Source organism: Oryctolagus cuniculus, chromosome 9 (genome assembly GCF_964237555.1).
Source record: "Oryctolagus cuniculus chromosome 9, mOryCun1.1, whole genome shotgun sequence".
NCBI classification, from domain to species: Eukaryota; Metazoa; Chordata; class Mammalia; order Lagomorpha; family Leporidae; genus Oryctolagus; species Oryctolagus cuniculus.
In genome coordinates, this window is record NC_091440.1 from 11169704 (window position 1) to 11188968 (window position 19265).

At 40.4% G+C, this 19265-nt stretch overlaps 1 protein-coding gene across 2 annotated transcripts in view; it reads right to left on the reverse strand.

Moving 5' to 3' along the window:
• The window catches only part of ITGBL1 (integrin subunit beta like 1), a 272363-nt gene that overhangs the window by 146917 nt on the left and 106181 nt on the right, over positions 1–19265 (reverse strand). For both annotated transcript variants that reach the window (XM_070048620.1, XM_070048621.1), the window contains 2 exons: positions 11856–12002; positions 3465–3587 (listed from right to left, as the gene is read on the reverse strand). In XM_070048620.1, coding sequence (XP_069904721.1) covers positions 3465–3587; positions 11856–12002 — 270 coding nt within the window. The remainder of the gene's footprint in view (positions 1–3464; positions 3588–11855; positions 12003–19265) is intronic.

Below are 19265 nucleotides of genomic sequence, written 5' to 3' on the forward strand. Positions count from 1 at the left end.
AGAACAGTTACCCTTCTACATGCATGATTATACCAGTAAAGCAAGCCAAATGTCCTTGAACTTGGCCTAGCCAGGGAACAGAATAAAATGAAAGTATTTTTGAAAAAGTTATACAAAAGACTGTGGAAGTCTACAGTGGTGACAACTTCAAATGCATGCACCAATCTCAAGGACATTTCTTGAATTAGTTATCCAAATATTTCATTTGAAATCAACCATAAAGAAACCAATGGAGCATATTTACTTGGATACACATTATTAATGACCAAAGCTTTTTTAAACCAGAGGAAATATTTCATCTTTCATTCAACTGTGTCCCACAAGCTGTTGAAGTTCACCACGTGGAAAAGAGGTTTTCGGCTAAGTCAATGTTTGGTTCTCATTTGACAAATAAAAAGCCATAAAGTCTGGGTCTCACAATTTCCCGTACAAATGATAGATAAGGGCACGTATAACACTGCAGCCAAATGTTACACTCTCAGTACGTGCCTCTCTATAACCTGTCACTCACTCATTTGGTCCCTCCCCCCCTTCACCCCTCGCCTAGACCATCTGTAGTGAATTTTCACATCACTACTTCTCTCATGCCTGCCAGGCAATCCTTATATAAATTCCCAAAACATGACATTTACCCCAAAATTCACTTCTTGCGCCACCCAAGTGTTAATGTACATCCTGTGCTTACTTTGAGTTTATTCTTTCTGTTACAGATCTCTGTGTTCCGTCAGCCTATGGCTAAAATATGCGAGAGAGATGCTCCTCCATCTCTCGTCTCCTATAGCCACAATTCCAGAGAGTCCATAAAAACTGTTAATATTTTTCAATCTCTTAATGGCCTATTTTAAGTATTAATAGTATGGCATCTCTAGTCAACAGCAAGAGCATTAGTAGGGCCTGTGAAATTCACACATGAAACAGGAGATACAGTAGAACATTATGGCCTGCTACACTATTCATGTGCAGCACTAAGAAAGAATTCTTCAAGCAGACATACATCTGAGAGAGACAGAGAAAGTGTGCTACAGTGAGAAAGAGTGGGGCTCAGCACATGACGGACGCTATGTTTTGTCTAAATGAACTAGAATAGGAATATCTATAGAAAAATTTCTCCTTAATCTAACAGATGATCATCTTTATAACATTTTAATTTGTTTTACTTAAGCAAATGTAAAAGCTATCAAGTGATTTCATCAGTAACAAAATACATCATTCATATATATATTTTTAGTTGACTTAAAAAGATTTCTGCATGTGTTCACAATTTAACCATATCCCAGGCCTCTGTCAGAAGACTTTGGCACTGGAACAGAGAGGAAAAAACAGTATATACTGATAGCTTTTCCCAGGAGTCAAGTTTCACAAGGTTCATCAACTTCAAACTAGAAATTTATTTCCTTCATAATTTCAGAAAACACATGCATAAAGTGCTACATAAGGATTACCATGATACTAACAAATGATCACAAATCTTAGCCCCAAATTCTTTGATTATGAACTTAATTAGAAAATTACAGTTTTACTAAAAATAGTTGAGATGGGGTGAACAAGAAGACAAAAATCATAAAATTGTATATGTATGGAGACATGGAAAATTGAACAGATATCCACATAACTCAAATCAAAACATAGCAACAAGGCACGAGGTAATTGACATAAAATGTCAGCTTCAGAACAAGGCATATTTAGATGATAAGCACAATTCTTTGCCTTGTATAAATTGATAAAACAAGACAATCTGTTTTTGCACTGCTTCACTGATGTACTGTAGAATCATCTCTCAACAGACTGGCTTCATGTGAATGACCCATGGAAAAATCTGCAAATCTAGGCAGTATCACCCCTAGAGGGTGTTTATGGAAGGGCTGGTGTCTGTGGTCAGAGATTTTGCACCAAGAAATGTCTTAAGCCTCAAACAAATGGAAATAACAAGCAGAAAGGTTGAGAGGTAAACATTCCGGGTTGTGTTGTTTCAAGTTAAATTTTGTATTTACACATTCAAACAGACTTTGCTTTGGTGTGTGTATCAGAACACACTGGCCAGAAGGCACGTTCCCTTCTGTTTTGATCTGCAGTAATTGGAAAGTAAAACTTCTAGAGGACAAATACATATTTGAGAGTGGATTTGTCTGATTGTTCTCATTATTTGGACTGAACCTAAGTCATTGTCTCAGAAAAATGTATAGAAGATTCTTTAGCTTGTTTTGTCTTGTTAGGTTGTACCGTCAGCAGGAAGCAGGAATGATAAGCAGAGCCTGGACTTGAACCAGGCACTCTAAGAATTCATCCTAAGTGGTGACTTAACCACTGTGTGCTAAATGTCAGCCCCCTCTGCTGCAGGAAGGAAGGAAAGAAGGGAGAGAGATTAGAGATGCAGAAAGGAAAGCAAAGGGACAAACTCAGTCCAAAGCGTCTCAGGGCCTTATGATTTCCCCTGGCCCTACTTGCCCAGACATTTCCAGGAAAATTACTCTTCTGAACCACACTTTCCACGTGCGGGACAAAATTCTGTGGACAAAAATCTCATCAGAAGCCAGAGAACAGCACGTCTAATAAGAGGAAACAATGTCCCCAAACTGCGGTGATTCTCACAGCTTTCTACCTTCCCTTTCTTGTCCCCATTAGGGCTGGAAACTGAAGCTGGGCACAGGCTTGCAGGCAGGCAAGCAGGAGAGTCAGAATCTGCAGGTGCTGTGAAGGGCTCTTCTGCCACTCTCGTCTCCAAGGCACCAAGGCAGCTCTGAATGGGGAGGGAGAGGGAATACAGCTGCTGGCGTCAGACAAAGTTCTACCATAATTGATGGAATGACCCTGGGCCAATTACCCAGTTTATCCAAGCCCCAGTTTCCACATCTGCCTTTATGGATAAAAATAATTCTTACCCTAGAGTGATGTTGTAAAACATGATGTTATGAATGCAAAGCACTTTTTGCAACGCTTGGCACTGGAAAGCAGGCCAGAACTGGTACAAATAGCAAATTGGATTGAGTGATGGTGGTACCTAGAACAGTCACGAAAAATCTTATCAAGGATCTGTGTGGGTGGAGGGGGAGGTGACTCTAGAGTATCCTTCCTATTGGACTTCAGTGTTCCCAATAAAACAGAAGACTATCTAAAGGCTTTTAGTTTAAAAGGGGAAAGAAGCTCAAGTTAAGAGATCAGGAGAAAAAGAGACCTAAGAGTGGCTAAGAAAAGATGGCATTCCACTAGGACTTCTCCAAAGCTAGGCAGTTGGCCTGTTGCCATGAGGACATGGCTCTCTTTTGGGGACAATCCAGTTTTGCATTTAAAAAGTACCTACTCTCAATGCCTTAGTCTAACTCACTTTTCATGAAGTGTTTTCCAAATAAATGTAAATTCAAATTATATTAGTACACCTAGAGCACAGATTTATACAGAGCTAAAAGTAAAATGAAGTAGGTGAAGTCAGTTACTTGGATTAATTTCCATAGAACTGATGTACTTACCTCCACATATTTCTCCGGTTTCATCATCCATGCATTCTCTATCATCACACTCACAGAATTTACCATAAACAAGTCCATTTCCATCTGAATTATCACACTTACATCTGCCACAATGACATGTGCCTACACCACAAAAACAAAGAGATTATTTGACATGTGCATATAAATTATAATTAATGAATTCTTATCTTGTTTCTTTCAAGAGGTTATCCAATTCAAATCAATTTAGTATTACAATTATACATTCCTGTGGGGATGATGAGGTAAGCTCTGCATTCTTGAGTTCATTACAGCACAGCAACTTTATTTTACATCCCAGTTATCACTAATGACCTCGGATAGTTTCATGAATGTAAATTTGACCTCCCCAAGTGCAGAGTTACTTTGTACATGTCCATCCATCCAGTGCACGAATGAATACCTTCTGATGCCACCTGGCTCTAAAGTCAACTAGAGCAGAAATGCCAAGATCTGTGAGAAGCATCCTTAGCTTCCTTTGCAGTATTTATTCAATGCTTGCTATAGCATTTGAACATATTCTTCATGTAATAAGTACTTGTGAAAATAATTCATTATCAAGTACATAATTGAAAGACTTATATATTCCCTATAATTTCAATTCCTAAGCATTAACCGATATGTATGTTCTTCTGATGATAGGATCAGAGTAGGTTTTCTTAGTTTCCCAGGACCTCACTAGAATCTCAAGACAACTCAAAAAGCCTTGTGACTCATGTGATCTACCTCAAGCCACATATGCATCCAAGTCTGAATACTTGACTGCTTTCCCCGGGGTGATTTCACTGACAATAAAATCACATTCAGATGAAAAGGAGATGTAGAATGTCTACTTGGAGAACTTTCTTTAATATATGTCTCAGTTTTTAATTGCTCATCACATCAATCAATATTCATGCTAGGGAACTTCAAAATGTTCAAAGACAATAGAATGACAAGATAATATGCACTTTCTATCAACTTTTTGAGGTTCCCTCATATATCAATTGAGTGTTATCATTCACCAAACAGTCCCCCAGACTCTAGAAATCCAACAAGAGATCAAGTCAGCCACAGTCCTCTTCTCAGAGCTTCAGATGAATAAAACCAGATAAAATAAGTAGAGGAGTCCTAAGTACAGGCCCTGACGCAGCTGAGAAACAAAGGAAAGGCAAGCTGAAACAAACAGAAAACAGCTAAGAGAGTGAGCCACTTCCAGGAAGAGACAACAGTAGGCGTTCCATGGTGCAAGAGGATGAAAGAACAAAGGGGAATCAAGCAGGGCTGAAGAGTGCAAAATAACCTGCAAAGTGGCGAGAATTGGAGAAAGCAGCTAAGGGGGCGGTTGGTCAGAACTAGCAAAGGCGTATTAAAGATTTAAAACTTTTACCCAAGAAGTCATGGGGCCAGGTACACAGTTTTACCAGGTTCCACTGGCTGTCTGAATGAACTGAAACGAAGCAGGAGTACATGGAAATGAATTAAGTCGCTGCTACATTGGTCTGAAGGAACTAAGACAAAGGCTGGACAGATGATGGCCTTGAGTTTAGAAAGAAGCTAAGCATTGGGCGATTTTTCAAGAGTAAGAATAGATAACATTTGGTTACTGAGGAAGTAGGAAGGGTGGAGGATGGGCAAGAAGCAGGGTGACACAAGTTGGCTGGAGCCTGATACTGACCATTCCGAACACGTGTACTGGAAAGCATGCACACAGGGCTAAGGCGGGCCTGGGGCTGGATCCAGGTTTTAATTCTCAGTAACTACGAAGTTATGGGATCATTACCTTTATCTCCAGTTCTCAGAGTCCAAATGTGAAAATAATCTCTACTTTGTAGAACTGCTACGAGAACCAAGTGATAACTACACCAGCCACTTGTCTTTTTGAAAGCACTGCTGTGTCCAGTACCTAGTAAGCTTTCAGAATTCTGGGGGTTGTTTCTCTTCCCTTTTTAGGGTACTGAGTTTGTCAGTCATATACCCAAATATTTTCTCCAGACTTACCTTATATTTATAACCCCTGATGTCTTGGTTTTCACACCCTCTGCAAGATTTTGTCACCAAAATCACTTGCAATTTGCTTTACCTGTTAGCTTTTTCTCGCAGTTACATAGAATGTCGATTGTGCAGAATTTGAGTGTGTCATTGTTCACTCAGAATATTCAGGTGAATTGTACTTTGATTAAACTCTTATGTTTCTTCCTGGAAGCTCTCTTAATTTATAAAAGTCACTTGAAATCTAATGTTAACAGTTCCTGCTATTGCTTCATCTAATTTTTTCTCTAATTATCACCCTTCCTTTTCATTTTCATATTTATTCATTCTGTCTTTCAACCACCCACACAGGAAAGTCATTAAACTTTCCTGTTATCTATTACATCACAAAATACTAGGTGCTATAGGAAATATAAAAAGGAAAATTAAGTAAAAGACTGGGAAGAAAGAGAAGAAAAAATTAAGTATATCATAGCTACAAACATATGAAATTAATAAATTATATATAATATACATGTTTATAAAAGTATTCAAATGTAATAGATTATATATAACATGCATATAAAAGTAAAAGACACATGACAAAGGTATTTTCAGCAGATATGTGGCAAACAATTTATAGAAATTACAAGCCTCAGACTGGTTCTGTGATGGACAAAAAGCATAGGAAAGTAATAATATAAAATATGGAGAGAATCGCAACAAATGGATGAAGACCAGACATATGATGCAAAAGAAAAACAGGAAAGAACCTGAGATAGAATAAGGATGTAAAGTGAAAGAACAGGGACGAATTTGGCTTGAGTTTGGAGAATAGGATTGAGTGAAGACAGGAGAGAATCAGGGATGCTGCTGAAGGACTTCAGACAGCATCTGTTGGAACGCCAGGAGCTCTTTCTGGCTTCGCAGCATACAGTAAGTTGGTTAGCACAGTGCATGCAGAAGAATTTTTTTCCAGAAAGATGGAAAGGGCCAGCCTCTGCCTCTGGATTCTGCAAGCGCTCACCAACGGCCCCCACAGACAGGCTCACTCTTGTCTACACATCTGAACCGTTCCTGGCTGCTGTGGGTACTTCACAACAGCTCACACACTTCCTGTCACCTAGCATGCAGAATTCACAACTGAACCTCCACAGCAAGGCATATGGAGCCCAGGCGGAAGTGCCAGACTCTGTGTTCGTGCTGCATCACGTGCTTCCTTCTCTTGCTTGCCAGTTAGCTCAGTCTCTAGGATTGATATTCTATACTTCAAACCAGATTAATTTAGCTCAGATATTTTTTTACACTGCCTACCACGGCTGGCTCTCTCTAGGATGACTTAGGGACTTAAGCACCAGCCCTCACCCTGTGAAATGGTGCTGGAGCCTTATCCTGCTCTGCATGCCGTCACCTTCTGGGTCCTCTACAGAGGTAAAATTCTAGAACCCTTTGGTCCCCAGCTCCATCTCATCCTGGCCTTATGTCTTCTTCCCCACTCCTTTTACCTCCCCTTCCCCTTATGCTCCAAGCTGCTTTCAGAAAACTACACTGGATATGAAAGGGAGAAGCAGTAGAGAGAACACAGCCTCTAAAGCAGTTTGTGGGGAGTGGTCCTGAACCAGGCTAATGGAAGTGAGTATTCAAAGAAAGATGAGAACGCCAAAATTCACATGACACATTTAGATATGTTGGGAAGACAATAAGAGAAAGAAAAGATTAAGTGTGAATTTGTCTTTCCACCCAGCAATCTTAGGATAATTTACCCTGACAAAGACAGAAAAATACATATGCACTAGATCATTCTATGCATCCTTTACAATGTCAAAATAACGGAAACTGTCTGAAGGCCCAAGTATAGGAGGATGATTGAATAAACTATCTCACAAATCTAGAATTCACTACTGTGTTTTGAAAAAGAATGAAAAATATTTGTGTAAGCTGATAAGGAATGAATTCCTGAAGACAATGCTGAGTGGCAAAGGCGGAGTGTAAGAGAGCATATTACGTTGCCTTTCACAGGATAAAAAATTGTTACATACACACATTTACCTATCCTAACAAAAAAGAAACACAAAGTAGACAACAGAAAAGCTGGGTGCATTTGAGACTGAGGGTCAACACCTGGATGACTAGAGATTTTCTGACTCTGTTTTCTGCATACTTTTGACTTTTAGAAGTAGGATGGTGTTCTAGACATCAGAAATATATTAACAGAGATATGGGTATGAATATGCATAATAGGTGTAGTGTATATAGGCATATTCCCATGCATGTGTTTGTTAGAGTTCACAAGCACTAAAGTGAAAACCAGGCTTGAAGATTCCCTGAGCAGACAAAGCCAGTGCTGCTTCCTGATGCCCTTAGCCTTGCTTGATTTATAAACCTAAGTGAAACTTAACACCTTGAGCTATTTTTTTTTTTTTTTTTGGAAAAGGCTGTTAAAGAAAAACAGAACATAAGCTCAACCAATCAGAAGCAACCAATAAACTTATACAACTAGAGACTCTCCAGTAGGATAAACAAAACAATCACTTACCACATATTCCTTTAAATACACTTGACTTCTGTGCTTATCCTGTAAAGGCCTCCTTTGTGCACCACCAGTGTTGCTCCCCAACCACTTCTGGTTTGGAGCTGCCTAGTTCTTAAAGTGTTGTTTGCTCAAACTCCTCAAAAGGACTGTACTGTCTGTCTATACCTTCTGATGCTAGCCCATTCACAGGAAGGGCCAAGAAACAAACACAACACAGTAGAAATAAGGCTCTTCAGTGCTCATTATTTTTATTCCAAGAGTATTCCTCTCAGGGATTTGGGAGAAATGCTCAATTAAAAAGCTATGGCCTGTAGTACTGCCATCCCATTTGGGCACTGGTTTGAGTCCCAGCTGCTCCACTTCCGATCCAGTTCTCTTCTATGGCCTGGGAAAGCAGTGGAAGAGGGCCCAAGTTCTTGGGTCCCTGCACCAGTGTGGGAGACCTGGAAGAAGCTCCCGGCTCTGGATTGGCATAGCTCTGGCCATTACAGTCATCTGGGGAGTAAACAAGTGGATGGAAGATAGATCCATTCATCCTTCCTTCCTTCCTCCCTCCCTCCCTCCCTCCCTCCCTCTCTCCCTCTCTCCCTCTTTCTCTCTCCCTCTCCTTCTCTTTCTCTTTCTCTCTCTCTCTCTCTCTCTCTCTGCCTCTAACTCTGCCTTTCAGATAAATAAATAAATCTTAAGAAAAAAAAAAAAAAACTATGGCAAAGCAGCTACAATACAACCTGGAATGTTTTGTTAAGTCAAAAAGAAAAGAATTGTAGGGGCCATGGGCCATGGCATAGATTAAGTAGATTAAGCCATTGCCTGCAACGCTGGCATCCCATATGGACATTGGTTCAAGCCCAAGCTGTTCCACTTCTGATCCAGCTTCTTGCTAATGCTCCTGGGAAGGTGGCAGAGGATGACAAAAATGCTTGGATTCCTGCACCCATGTGGGAGACCCCAAAGGAGCTCCTGGCAACTAGCTTTGGCTTGGCCAGCCAATGGAAGATCTCTCTCTCTCTCTCTTTCTCTCTCTCTGGAACAATCTGCGTACCAGAATCTACATAATAAACCACAAAGACAATAAGTAAATATTAAATAAGTGGTTGCTGAAAGAGTACCCTCATGTACAGTAGAAAGAGGAGTGCCAATTCAGAAATATCCAAGGAATTTTCGAGTTTGGAAATCATCATTTTCCCATCGTTGTAAACACTGGATCAGGTAAGACTCAGCAATAAGTCATAAATCTAGGGCAGTTTTCATGAGGAATGGTATACTTGTATGTTTTCAAAGTGTCATAGACTACTTAGCTATAATCAGGGCAAGTCAGTGGTAACAGGGTTGAGACATCAGAAAACACCCCAAGCAGATGATCCAAACTGACCTCGGCCAGGAGAGGAGATGGGTATCTGATGAAACCTCTTGAGAACACAAAGCTGACAGCCTGGGATAGCATCTCAGAGTGCACCACCTACATCTGTACAGTAGGAGTGTCTGACAAATCCAAACTGAGAAACAGCAAAAGAGAAAGTAGGGACAATTTTCTTCTAAAGCTTCAATGCTATAAAGCCAAAGTCCTCATGGAAAGAGTCCAGATTCAAGGAATCCAAGGAGAAATGACAACTAAACATGAATGTAATGTAGATTGCATACTCGAAGAAGGGAAAGAAGATGCTAAGATATGATTGGGTTATCTACAAATTGGGCGATGGATCACGACTCAGAGAAAAGGTAGAGATACTGATAGCTTAGATAACCATGCTTTATATTTTTAACAAAAATAAGGGTGGGTATTTGGCACAGTGGCTAAGCCAGTGCTTGGGAAGGCCACATCTCATACCAGAGTGTTTGGTTCAAGTCGCAGCTACTCTATTTTCAATCCAACTTCCTGTTAATGAGCTCTCTGGGAGGCAGTAGTGATAGCATCAGCAGTTGAGCACCTGCCATCTATATAAGAGACCCAGATGGAGTTCTGGGCTTCTGCTTCAGCCTGGCCCAGCCCTGACTGTTGTAGGGAATGAACCAGAAGGAGGAAGATCTCTTCCCACCTGTCTGCCACTCTCTATCACTGGCCTTCTCCCTTTCCAACACGATGAAAATAATTTTAAAATACATGTTTTATTATATGTTCAAATAATTCTGTATATTTTGTCTTTTAAGATATGTTAAGATTTGTGAATCACGGCTGGTGCCGCGGCTCACTAGGCTAATCCTCCGCCTTGCGGCGCCGGCACACCAGGTTCTAGTCCCAGTCGGGGCACCGAATTCTGTCCCGGTTGCCCCTCTTCCAGGCCAGCTCTCTGCTGTGGCCCAGGAGTGCAGTGGAGGATGGCCCAAGTGCTTGGGCCCTGCACCCCATGGGAGACCAGGAGAAGCACCTGCCTCCTGCCATCAGATCAGCGCAGTGCACCGGCCCTGGCGGCCATTGGAGGGTGAACCAACGGCAAAAGGAAGACCTTTCTCTCTCTCTTTCTCTCTCTCTCATTATCCACTCTGCCTGTCAAAAAAAAAAAAAAGAAAAAAAAAAGATTTGTGAATCACAAATTTAGATGCCTTAATGCTAAAATGTCTTCAAATTCCGAGACCAAACGCTATTCAGTTGTGTTATTTAAAAAAGTTTGGATTTCAATTGTAAACAAATAATAAATTCAAAAACACAGAATTCTAAAATAGAATTCAAGTACTATTACTAAAAGAAGTTTGAAATGAAAGAATTTTTTCAAAATGAAAGAGGCTATAGTATGTGTGTGTGGATGGTGGGCATTATGAATTAGAAGTAGAAAAATTCTGGGAACAATGCAAAAACTGAAATACCAGAGAGATTGAGAAGAGTATCATGAACACAGACAATGACCTGACTGCTAAGCCCACTTGGTTGGTCCCTGTCTGATCCCTTCGTTCTGCAATCTGGGTATGGCCCTGATTTCATTAGCAGAACACCTTACTGAGCTTAACCTACACTGAGCAATCTGGTGCAATCAAACAGTGAAGAAGTCCTAGCTCTGATTGCAGAAGAGCCTTGCCAATAAAGCAAGCTTCAGGAGGGGAGATACGCATTCAAGCAGTCAAATCCCCAGCATGCAGGGCAATGGCTCACACCCCATTGCAATCACCCAGACAGCTTTAAAATCTTACTAACATCCAAGGCACCCCCACCCCTTCCCAAAGCAACTGAACAGAACCTCCATTGTAGGACAGGAGCACTAACATTTTTACTTTCTCCTTGGATTCTCACACTCAACCATGGTTGAGAAAAACTGACTTTGAGGCTTCCATGCCCAAATGCTAAGAGTATTGTGGTAATATTGACCAAATTCCACTGAACCCTAAACTGCAACTCCTCCATTTGATCTGGTCTTACTACTAAATTTTAATAACTTCTCTGTAATTCTCCTAGAAATATTTTAAGACTCTTGTCAAACATAAACATATTTGGTTACACAAAAAGTCTTTGTTCTCACTGTATTCTGTAATGAATTGGATACCAGAACATCTGAAGTTTCTATCAGATTGCAAGGGTTTCGTTCTATCTTATGTCAACATATAAATTCAAAGTAACCTTGATTCTAACAGAAAACAATTCAGTCAGTTTACATGAATTCTTTCTAAAGGATTTTTTCCAGCATTCAAATCACAGCTCACAGTATACATAAAATGTTATCAAAACATTGCTTTCAGTGAATATTGTGTTCATGGAAGAATCTAGAACAGCTGGAGAGCACCAAAACTTGCCAGTCTCAGAAAAATGACTTTTTTCTATTGACTTATCCAAATTTTACTTCTGAAAAATATACTCAAAAGAAGTCTCACTAAAAGATTTAACACTTCTCCACACCCACACATTCCACTAAACAAAATTTGATTATTTCACTTGATAATGTTTTCCAAGGCAGAATCCTTACCTGCATTGGAGCATATGGCGTCTTGAGAATTCTTGCACATTTGGTTACTCTTCCTCTTGGTCAGGTCACAGCTAGAGGGGAACTGGCAGGCGTCCCCAGACCATCCCACGTCACATTTGCACTTGCCACAGTCACACTTACCATGGCCTGAGAATTTAACAATACTCCGTTAGACTAAAGTTGTTTTCCATAGGAAACAGTATTTTAACTAAAGCCCTTAAGGGTGAAAATGGCTCAAGACTGAGCTATAATAAACTCAAACACAAATGCACACACACGTGTGTATGTATATATACACACATATATACATGTATGTCTATATATGTATATAAACATACATGTGTGTATGTATACATATATACGTATGTGTATATATATATAAGTGGCTGAAGGGTTATGCTGTTATACACAATGTAATGAAATATGACAATTTTATTTCAATAATCAACCTTGACAAATCATTATAAAAACAGAATTTACCAAGTATTAGATTAACACATCAGAAGTCTAACAAATCATATGGTCAGAAAGTTCAGCACAGAAACAAAATCTTACCTAGCACCTCAGTATTTAAAAGACAAAAATCCACTACAAACTGTTTCTACTTGATTTTATTCTATATCACATAAAACCACAAATCCTGGGGTCAGGGTTGTGGTGTAGTAGTTAATCCACCACTCATAATACCAGCAACCGTATCAGAGTGCTGGTTTGAGACCTGGCTCCTCTGCTTCCCTATCCAGTTCCCTGCTAATGTGCCTGAGAAGGCAGCAGAGGATGGTACTACTCTCACACCCCTGCCACCTACTTGGGAGACCTGAATGAAGTTCAAACTCCTGGCTTGGGCCTGAAATAGTCCTTGCTGTTGTGGCCATTTGGAGGGTGAACAAGCAACAAGAAGATCTATCTCAACCTCTGTCACTCTGCCTTTCAAAAACAAAATCTTGGCCGGCGCCGCGGCTCACTAGGCTAATCCTCCGCCTAGCGGCGCCGGCACACCAGGTTCTAGTCCCGGTCGGGGCGCCGGATTCTGTCCCGGTTGCCCCTCTTCCAGGCCAGCCCTCTGCTGTGGCCAGGGAGTGCAGTGGAGGATGGCCCAGGTGCTTGGGCCCTGCACCCCATGGGAGACCAGGAAAAGCACCTGGCTCCTGGCTCCTGCCATCGGATCAGCGCGGTGCGCCGGCCGCGGCGGCCATTGGAGGGTGAACCAACGGCAAAGGAAGACCTTTCTCTCTGTCTCTCTTTCTCACTGTCCACTCTGCCTGTCAAAAAAAACAAAAAAAAACAAAAAAAAAAAAACAAAATCTTAAAATGGGGAAATAAAACCCACAAATCCTAAGCAAGAATCTTACACAGAACACTACAACATGAGCCTTTTTATTTGAATTATATATGCAATGATATCTTGTAGACATATTAAAGATTACCTTGGAACAAGACTGATATTAAAAGTAAGTTTATATTTGGTTTCTTAATGAGAAAATTTGGTTCAAGCATCAAATGGCTAAAAGCCACATTCAACAACAGCCACAGAAACTTCTCAATGTCCTCAATCATCATTTTGCTTGTAGGCAATGCTGTTTTTATTATTGTGCTCATTAACCTTGTTGAGTCCTGATTGATGAAGTCTACTAACGGTTTCATTGACTTCACATTATTCTGACAGAAGTGCAAAATGTGTACAATGCTTGGCCCTTGTCCTTACAAACTTCAAAGTCAAGGCTGATACACTAAGAAGCTGGTCCCACTATTGGCCAGAAGTTTTTGTCATCTCCTATTAGGTTGAGCTTATACTCTGATGTTTAGGACTAACATGGGAGCCTTTCAGGGCTTCTCTACCCAAAGTTGGTCCTTGACAGTTGAGTAGTTAGAAAGGGTTGCAGAAAGAGCGTTTTATTAGTCAAGATAATACAACTATGTCTTAATTTCTGAAATCTCTTGATTACATGGAATAAGATTCCTGATCAGAGGCCTACAGTTATTCACTGTAGTGGCCAGGTCTAGATGGCAGGTCAGAATGAATGTCTTATCCCAACGTAAGACTTACACGACAAACATAGGGCATCAAGGGTTATGGAATTTTCAAGGGAGACAAGGTTAAAAATAAGAAGAAAATAAGAGAAACTTCATAGAGGACAGAAAAGAACCATTCATCATAAACTCGCTCAATTAAGCACCAATAGAAGTGATATTCTAAGGTGCTCATTCTTCCGAGTGAGTCCACGGAGACCCAGTTTCATAAAACTTCCTCTGTAGAAGATTCTGGAGTATGTTTTTGCATTCCAGTTAAAATTCCTACATCTCGTAATGACGCACCTAGGGTCAGTGCCTTCCTCTGGTTGGTGATTCTACCTTCTTGCTGAAGCAGACCTGGGAGGCAGCAGTGACGGCTAAAGTAGCTGAGTTCCTGCCACTCATGTGGGAAGCCTGGGTTGAGTTCTCGGCTCACAGCGTCAGTTCCAGCTAGGGCCATTGTGAACCAATGGATAAGAGTTTGTCCTCTCTTCTCTCCCTTTGCCTTTCAAATAAATTTTTTAAAAATTTAGATTCCAGCATAAAATAAACATGGGAAAGAATTTTGCTGTACTCTTAATGTGCCATTAAATACCCTTGCTATGTCAAAGCTATTTACCTTCATTTAGCTGAGAATTACCTGAGATTATACAATATTTTTGGACTGTGGGCCTCTCTTTCCTCATAACCTGCACTAGCTTAAGCCAACACTGGGTCAGGTGGTGCATCTCCATATTTTTCCTTTAGCATCTGTTCAGAGATAAAATTAGCAGCTAATGCAGATAGGGTCCCCTGCCTTCGTATGCTCTCCACACTTTACACACAGTGAAGGCCTCCTTGATTCACTTCCACCCATTTTGGACCACTAATAGAACAGGAATTGATTGTTGACTATCAGGAATAATTTTTCTAAATGAAAATGAAATTTTACTACTTTTCCCAGGTTCCCCAGGTCTTAGTGGATCTCAGCTAATCAGGTTGCTATATTATTATCTGAAGTAAACTCCATTGCAGTGTCAATAATACAGCTTCAAAAAACACCTCATTTTAAAAACAACTCATATATTACTGATTCCTTTCCTTAGATTGACATAGCAAAGCACTAAAAATGCCATGGCTCATACAAGAGAAATGTACTCCTTCCCAATCCTGAAGGCCAGAACCCTTACACGAAGGCACCAGCAGGCCCCGAGGATCAGGGACAGTCTGCCCGATCCCTCTCCTGGCTTCTCGGGGTTGCCTGTACTCCTTGGCCTCCCTTGGCTCATTGCAAGGCACTCCAGTCTCTGGTCTGTCTTCATACTGTGCTGTCTGTGTCTTCATATTCTTCCCATTGTAAGCACACATATCAGTGGACTAATAGGAGGATGACTTCATAGTAATATAATCACATTTTCAAGGATCCCATTTCCAGGCAAGGTCACGTTCACAGGCACCAGGTATCAGAATTTCGTAAGTCATTTTGGGAGACACAGTTGCAAATATGGATGCCTCCTTTCCTGATCCAAATTCACAGAAATGGTGGGGTCAGTTTCTTTCTCTTGGGGATTCAAAATAGCTGTGGCTGGCAGCAAGCCCGCCTTCTCCTTGCCACTCCCCTGAATGAAAGGGCCTGGGAACCCTGAAAGCCCCTAGACACGGGTCTGCATCTGACCCCACCGCTCTGTCAATCCCTCCCCTCCTACTCCTTCTGCAGGGGTTTCCTTGACTTCTGTTCCAGCCCAGAGACACGAGCTCTGCCTCAAAACTGCAGAAAGGCCAGCTCTGGGGGACAAGTCGAGGGGCTTTAAATATAAAAGATGTATTTATCTATTTATTTGTAAGGCAGAATGAGTTAGTGACTGAGTGAGAGAGCGAGCGCGCGAGATGTTCCATCACAAGCCAGGACGGTGAGGATGAAGCCAAGAGCCAGGAACTCCATCCTGCAGGAGCCCAAGCACTTGGACCCTCTTCTGTTGCCTTCCCAGGAGCATCAGCAGGAAGCTGGATGGGAAGCAGAGCAGTTGGGATTCAAACCGGCACTCTAACACAGGATGCCAATGTGGCAGGCAGTGGTTAGCCTGCTGTGCCACAACTCTAGCCCCAGCTTGAGACTCTCAGGGTGGAAAGTTCTGGATCCAAGGCACTTCCTACATGAGAGAAGCAGTGGCCACTTCCACATGGAATCCTTGTGGCTACCTCTCCTTGGCCTTTGCCTAGGGCATGGACAGTTGGAGAAGGACCAGAGCAGAACCCCCTTTCGTATTGTCTTGGTCTAGATGTTGCCTTTATTCAGGATAACATGAAGTTCTAACAAGCAAAGTAGTCTGGCTGTCTATGCCATTCTACTTCTGATTCTTTTCCAGAGAATTCAAATGTGGCCTTAAAATGAACATTCCAGCTGCTTGAGAATAAATCTATTGACCTTCAAATAAGTTCCCAAGGAGTCAGGGAAAAGAGACACATAGACAAGCTGGAGAAAAGCAAAACAACTGCTCAGCCAACGTAATGGAGATGGAAACAGTAAAAGCTATTTTTACTGCTTCCAGGGTTGTCAGTGGTGTGCCAGTCACCAGGAAGAGAGGACAAACACAGTGGAAGGTAAAATCTAAGTATATTAGTTTCCTGTCCAGGCAAAAATGGAGAGGCTGGGTCCTCTTTCCCCAGGCTCTCAGGAGAGCTAACTCCTTGCTATCACCCTGACAAGGCACTAAACTACACAGTGGTGATGAACATCTTAAAATGCATTAGTGAACAATGGAGGGAAAGGTGATGTTTTCTACTTCTAAATTAAAAAACTCTTTCCAAGTGAAAATGCAGATTCTACCTGGATTGGAGAATTTTTAAAAATCAATTACTCATTGGCACATACCAACAAAAAGTAATTGTGCTTTGTTGAATATGAGAAAGAAAAAATAAAGGAGACATCACTTCTATCCCATCTTTACTGATCCTAATAATCATGAAATACATGATTATAATATGAAACCTCATATGGAAAAAACTACCAAAACTATTACACCTACTAGATTGGCTATACATCAGGGCCTTAAGTCCTCTTGTGGTCTTTACAAGGTGAACTAGAAAGCTAGCTAGATACATATAAAAGTAGGTGGGTATAGGTACAGAAATATTAGCTATAGATGTAGAAATTGACCTATAGATGCAGACATGGAAAGTCGATATGTCCCATAGAAGTCTGATTAAATGAAAAATAATCCCTTGTCACATGATCCCAGGAGCTACAGATAACTCTCTTACATGTGCCAACAGTAAGACAGTAGAAGCAGAACATACATTGTCAGTACACATTTTCAAACAATAAAACTCACTGTCATTTTTTATCAACAGCAATTTTAAACAATATTAGTCATAAAATACTCCTCATTGAAGAAATAAAATCTTGACTTAATTTCTAAATAATTGTTGCCATTACAATTGAGCTTTAGCAATGTATGGATAAGTAAGCATTGAACTAGCCCATAAGAATTATTTGTTATCTAATAAACATTCTTTTTACTGGAAGTTAATTCCAAGAACTCCCAGCCCTCTAACAGATCCCTGATAGGAATGGATACACAGATTTTGCCTGTTCACATTTTCATTTTTACATTTTTTGGAAATAATTTTAGATTCATAAAGTCACATATATAGTACAGAGTTCTTATGTATCCCTCACCCAGTTTTCTCTGTTACATAATCACAATGCAATTCTCAAAACTAAAAAAAATTAACATTAGTCCAATACTACTAACACAATTATAAACATTGCGTATATTTCTTCAATTTTTTCCACTGAAATCTTGTTTCACTCTATGGTCCCACATTGCATTTAGTTATCATGGCTTCTCAGTCTCCTATGATTGGAAAATTTCTGAATCTTTCCTTGCCCTGAGGAAGTTGAGAATTTTGAATTGTTCTGATCTGTCATTTTATAGAACGTACTTCAGTTTATGTTTTTCAAACATTTTCTCAATTTCAATTGAGGCTACATGTTGTTGGAAGGATTCCACAGATATGCATGTCCATTCTATCATGAAATACATTATGGGGATACACCTTATTTCTTCTGATGCTAGACTTTGATCACATGGTTTCTGAAAATGGTATCTGACAGACGTCTCCGAAGTTCTCTTTGTACTTAACACATATGCATGACAGAGGAAGGATACTCTGAGGATACGCAAGTACCCTGTTTCTACTTAATATTTGTTCATTAATCTTCACATTTATCAGAGGATTATAGCTGAAGAATTTATTACTTTTGATCTAACCAATTTCCTATTTGCTTCATCCCTTCAACATTTATTATTTGGAATTCTTCTGTTTGGAAAAAGTATCATCTCCTCATTTACTGACATGGAATTATTATTATTTAGTTTGTTCTCAGGATATTAATTTACTTTTCTATTAAATCCTAATGCTGTCATTATTTGAGATTTCCCCAGCTTTGACTATTGGGAACTCAGGTTGGCTCCTTTGGCCTTTCAGTAAGTAGAGGGAGATATATTTAAGCACTCCCTTACTTCATGATTCTACATGCATATTTTCCGTGAAGTCCTGAAATCAACCAGTTTCCTAAGGAATCCTAGTCTCTTTGATATAAGAAGAGCACATACTTTGAAATATGAAAATCTGGGTTAAAAAATATGAAAGAAAAAATACACGATGTTTAATTCTCCAGGACCTTTAGGGAGGAGAAGACAGGAAGTGGGGTCAATATACAATGTAACATTCGATGTTGTTGAGTCTGCCTAATGGACCTGACCCAGAACTCTGCACAATTCTGTGCAAAACAGGGAACTCCAATGTCAGTTCCCTGCTGGTTTCATGTAGCATGTCTCATTAGCATACACTTTCAGTTCCATGATTGGTGTTATTCTGCCCTGTCCCTGAGTGGTTAAACCTGAATTCAATTCTCAGAAAGGAGCCCATCGGAGAGGCATTTTGTGTATAAAAGAGCCAGCACTTGCAAGCTTCTCTGCAAATCTCCCCCTTGGCTTCCTCCCCCTGGCTGCTGTAACAGGAGGTTTCTTGCTTTCAACAAACTTCACTTTACTCACTGTCCCTGTCCCCATAGAAATTCTTCTTCAATGTGAGACAAGAACCCACATGCCCTCATAATCCTGGAACATTACTATACAGACAAAATAGTTTCAGAACTGCTTAATCCTGTAAGAAAGAGTTATCAACTAGAACACAATGATTATACATGATTCTTTATGTTTTTAGCCTTACCAAACATTGTTTTCAAGGATAATTAAATTGGCTTCTTTCCTTCCCATTCTATCAATGTGCTTTGGGAATTGCTTTGTAATACAGCTGAATTCATCCGACACACTGTGTATTTCATGTTGGGTCCAATCCATATCCTATTTGGGTTTTGCTGAAGTTTATATATAGTAAATTTACTCTTTG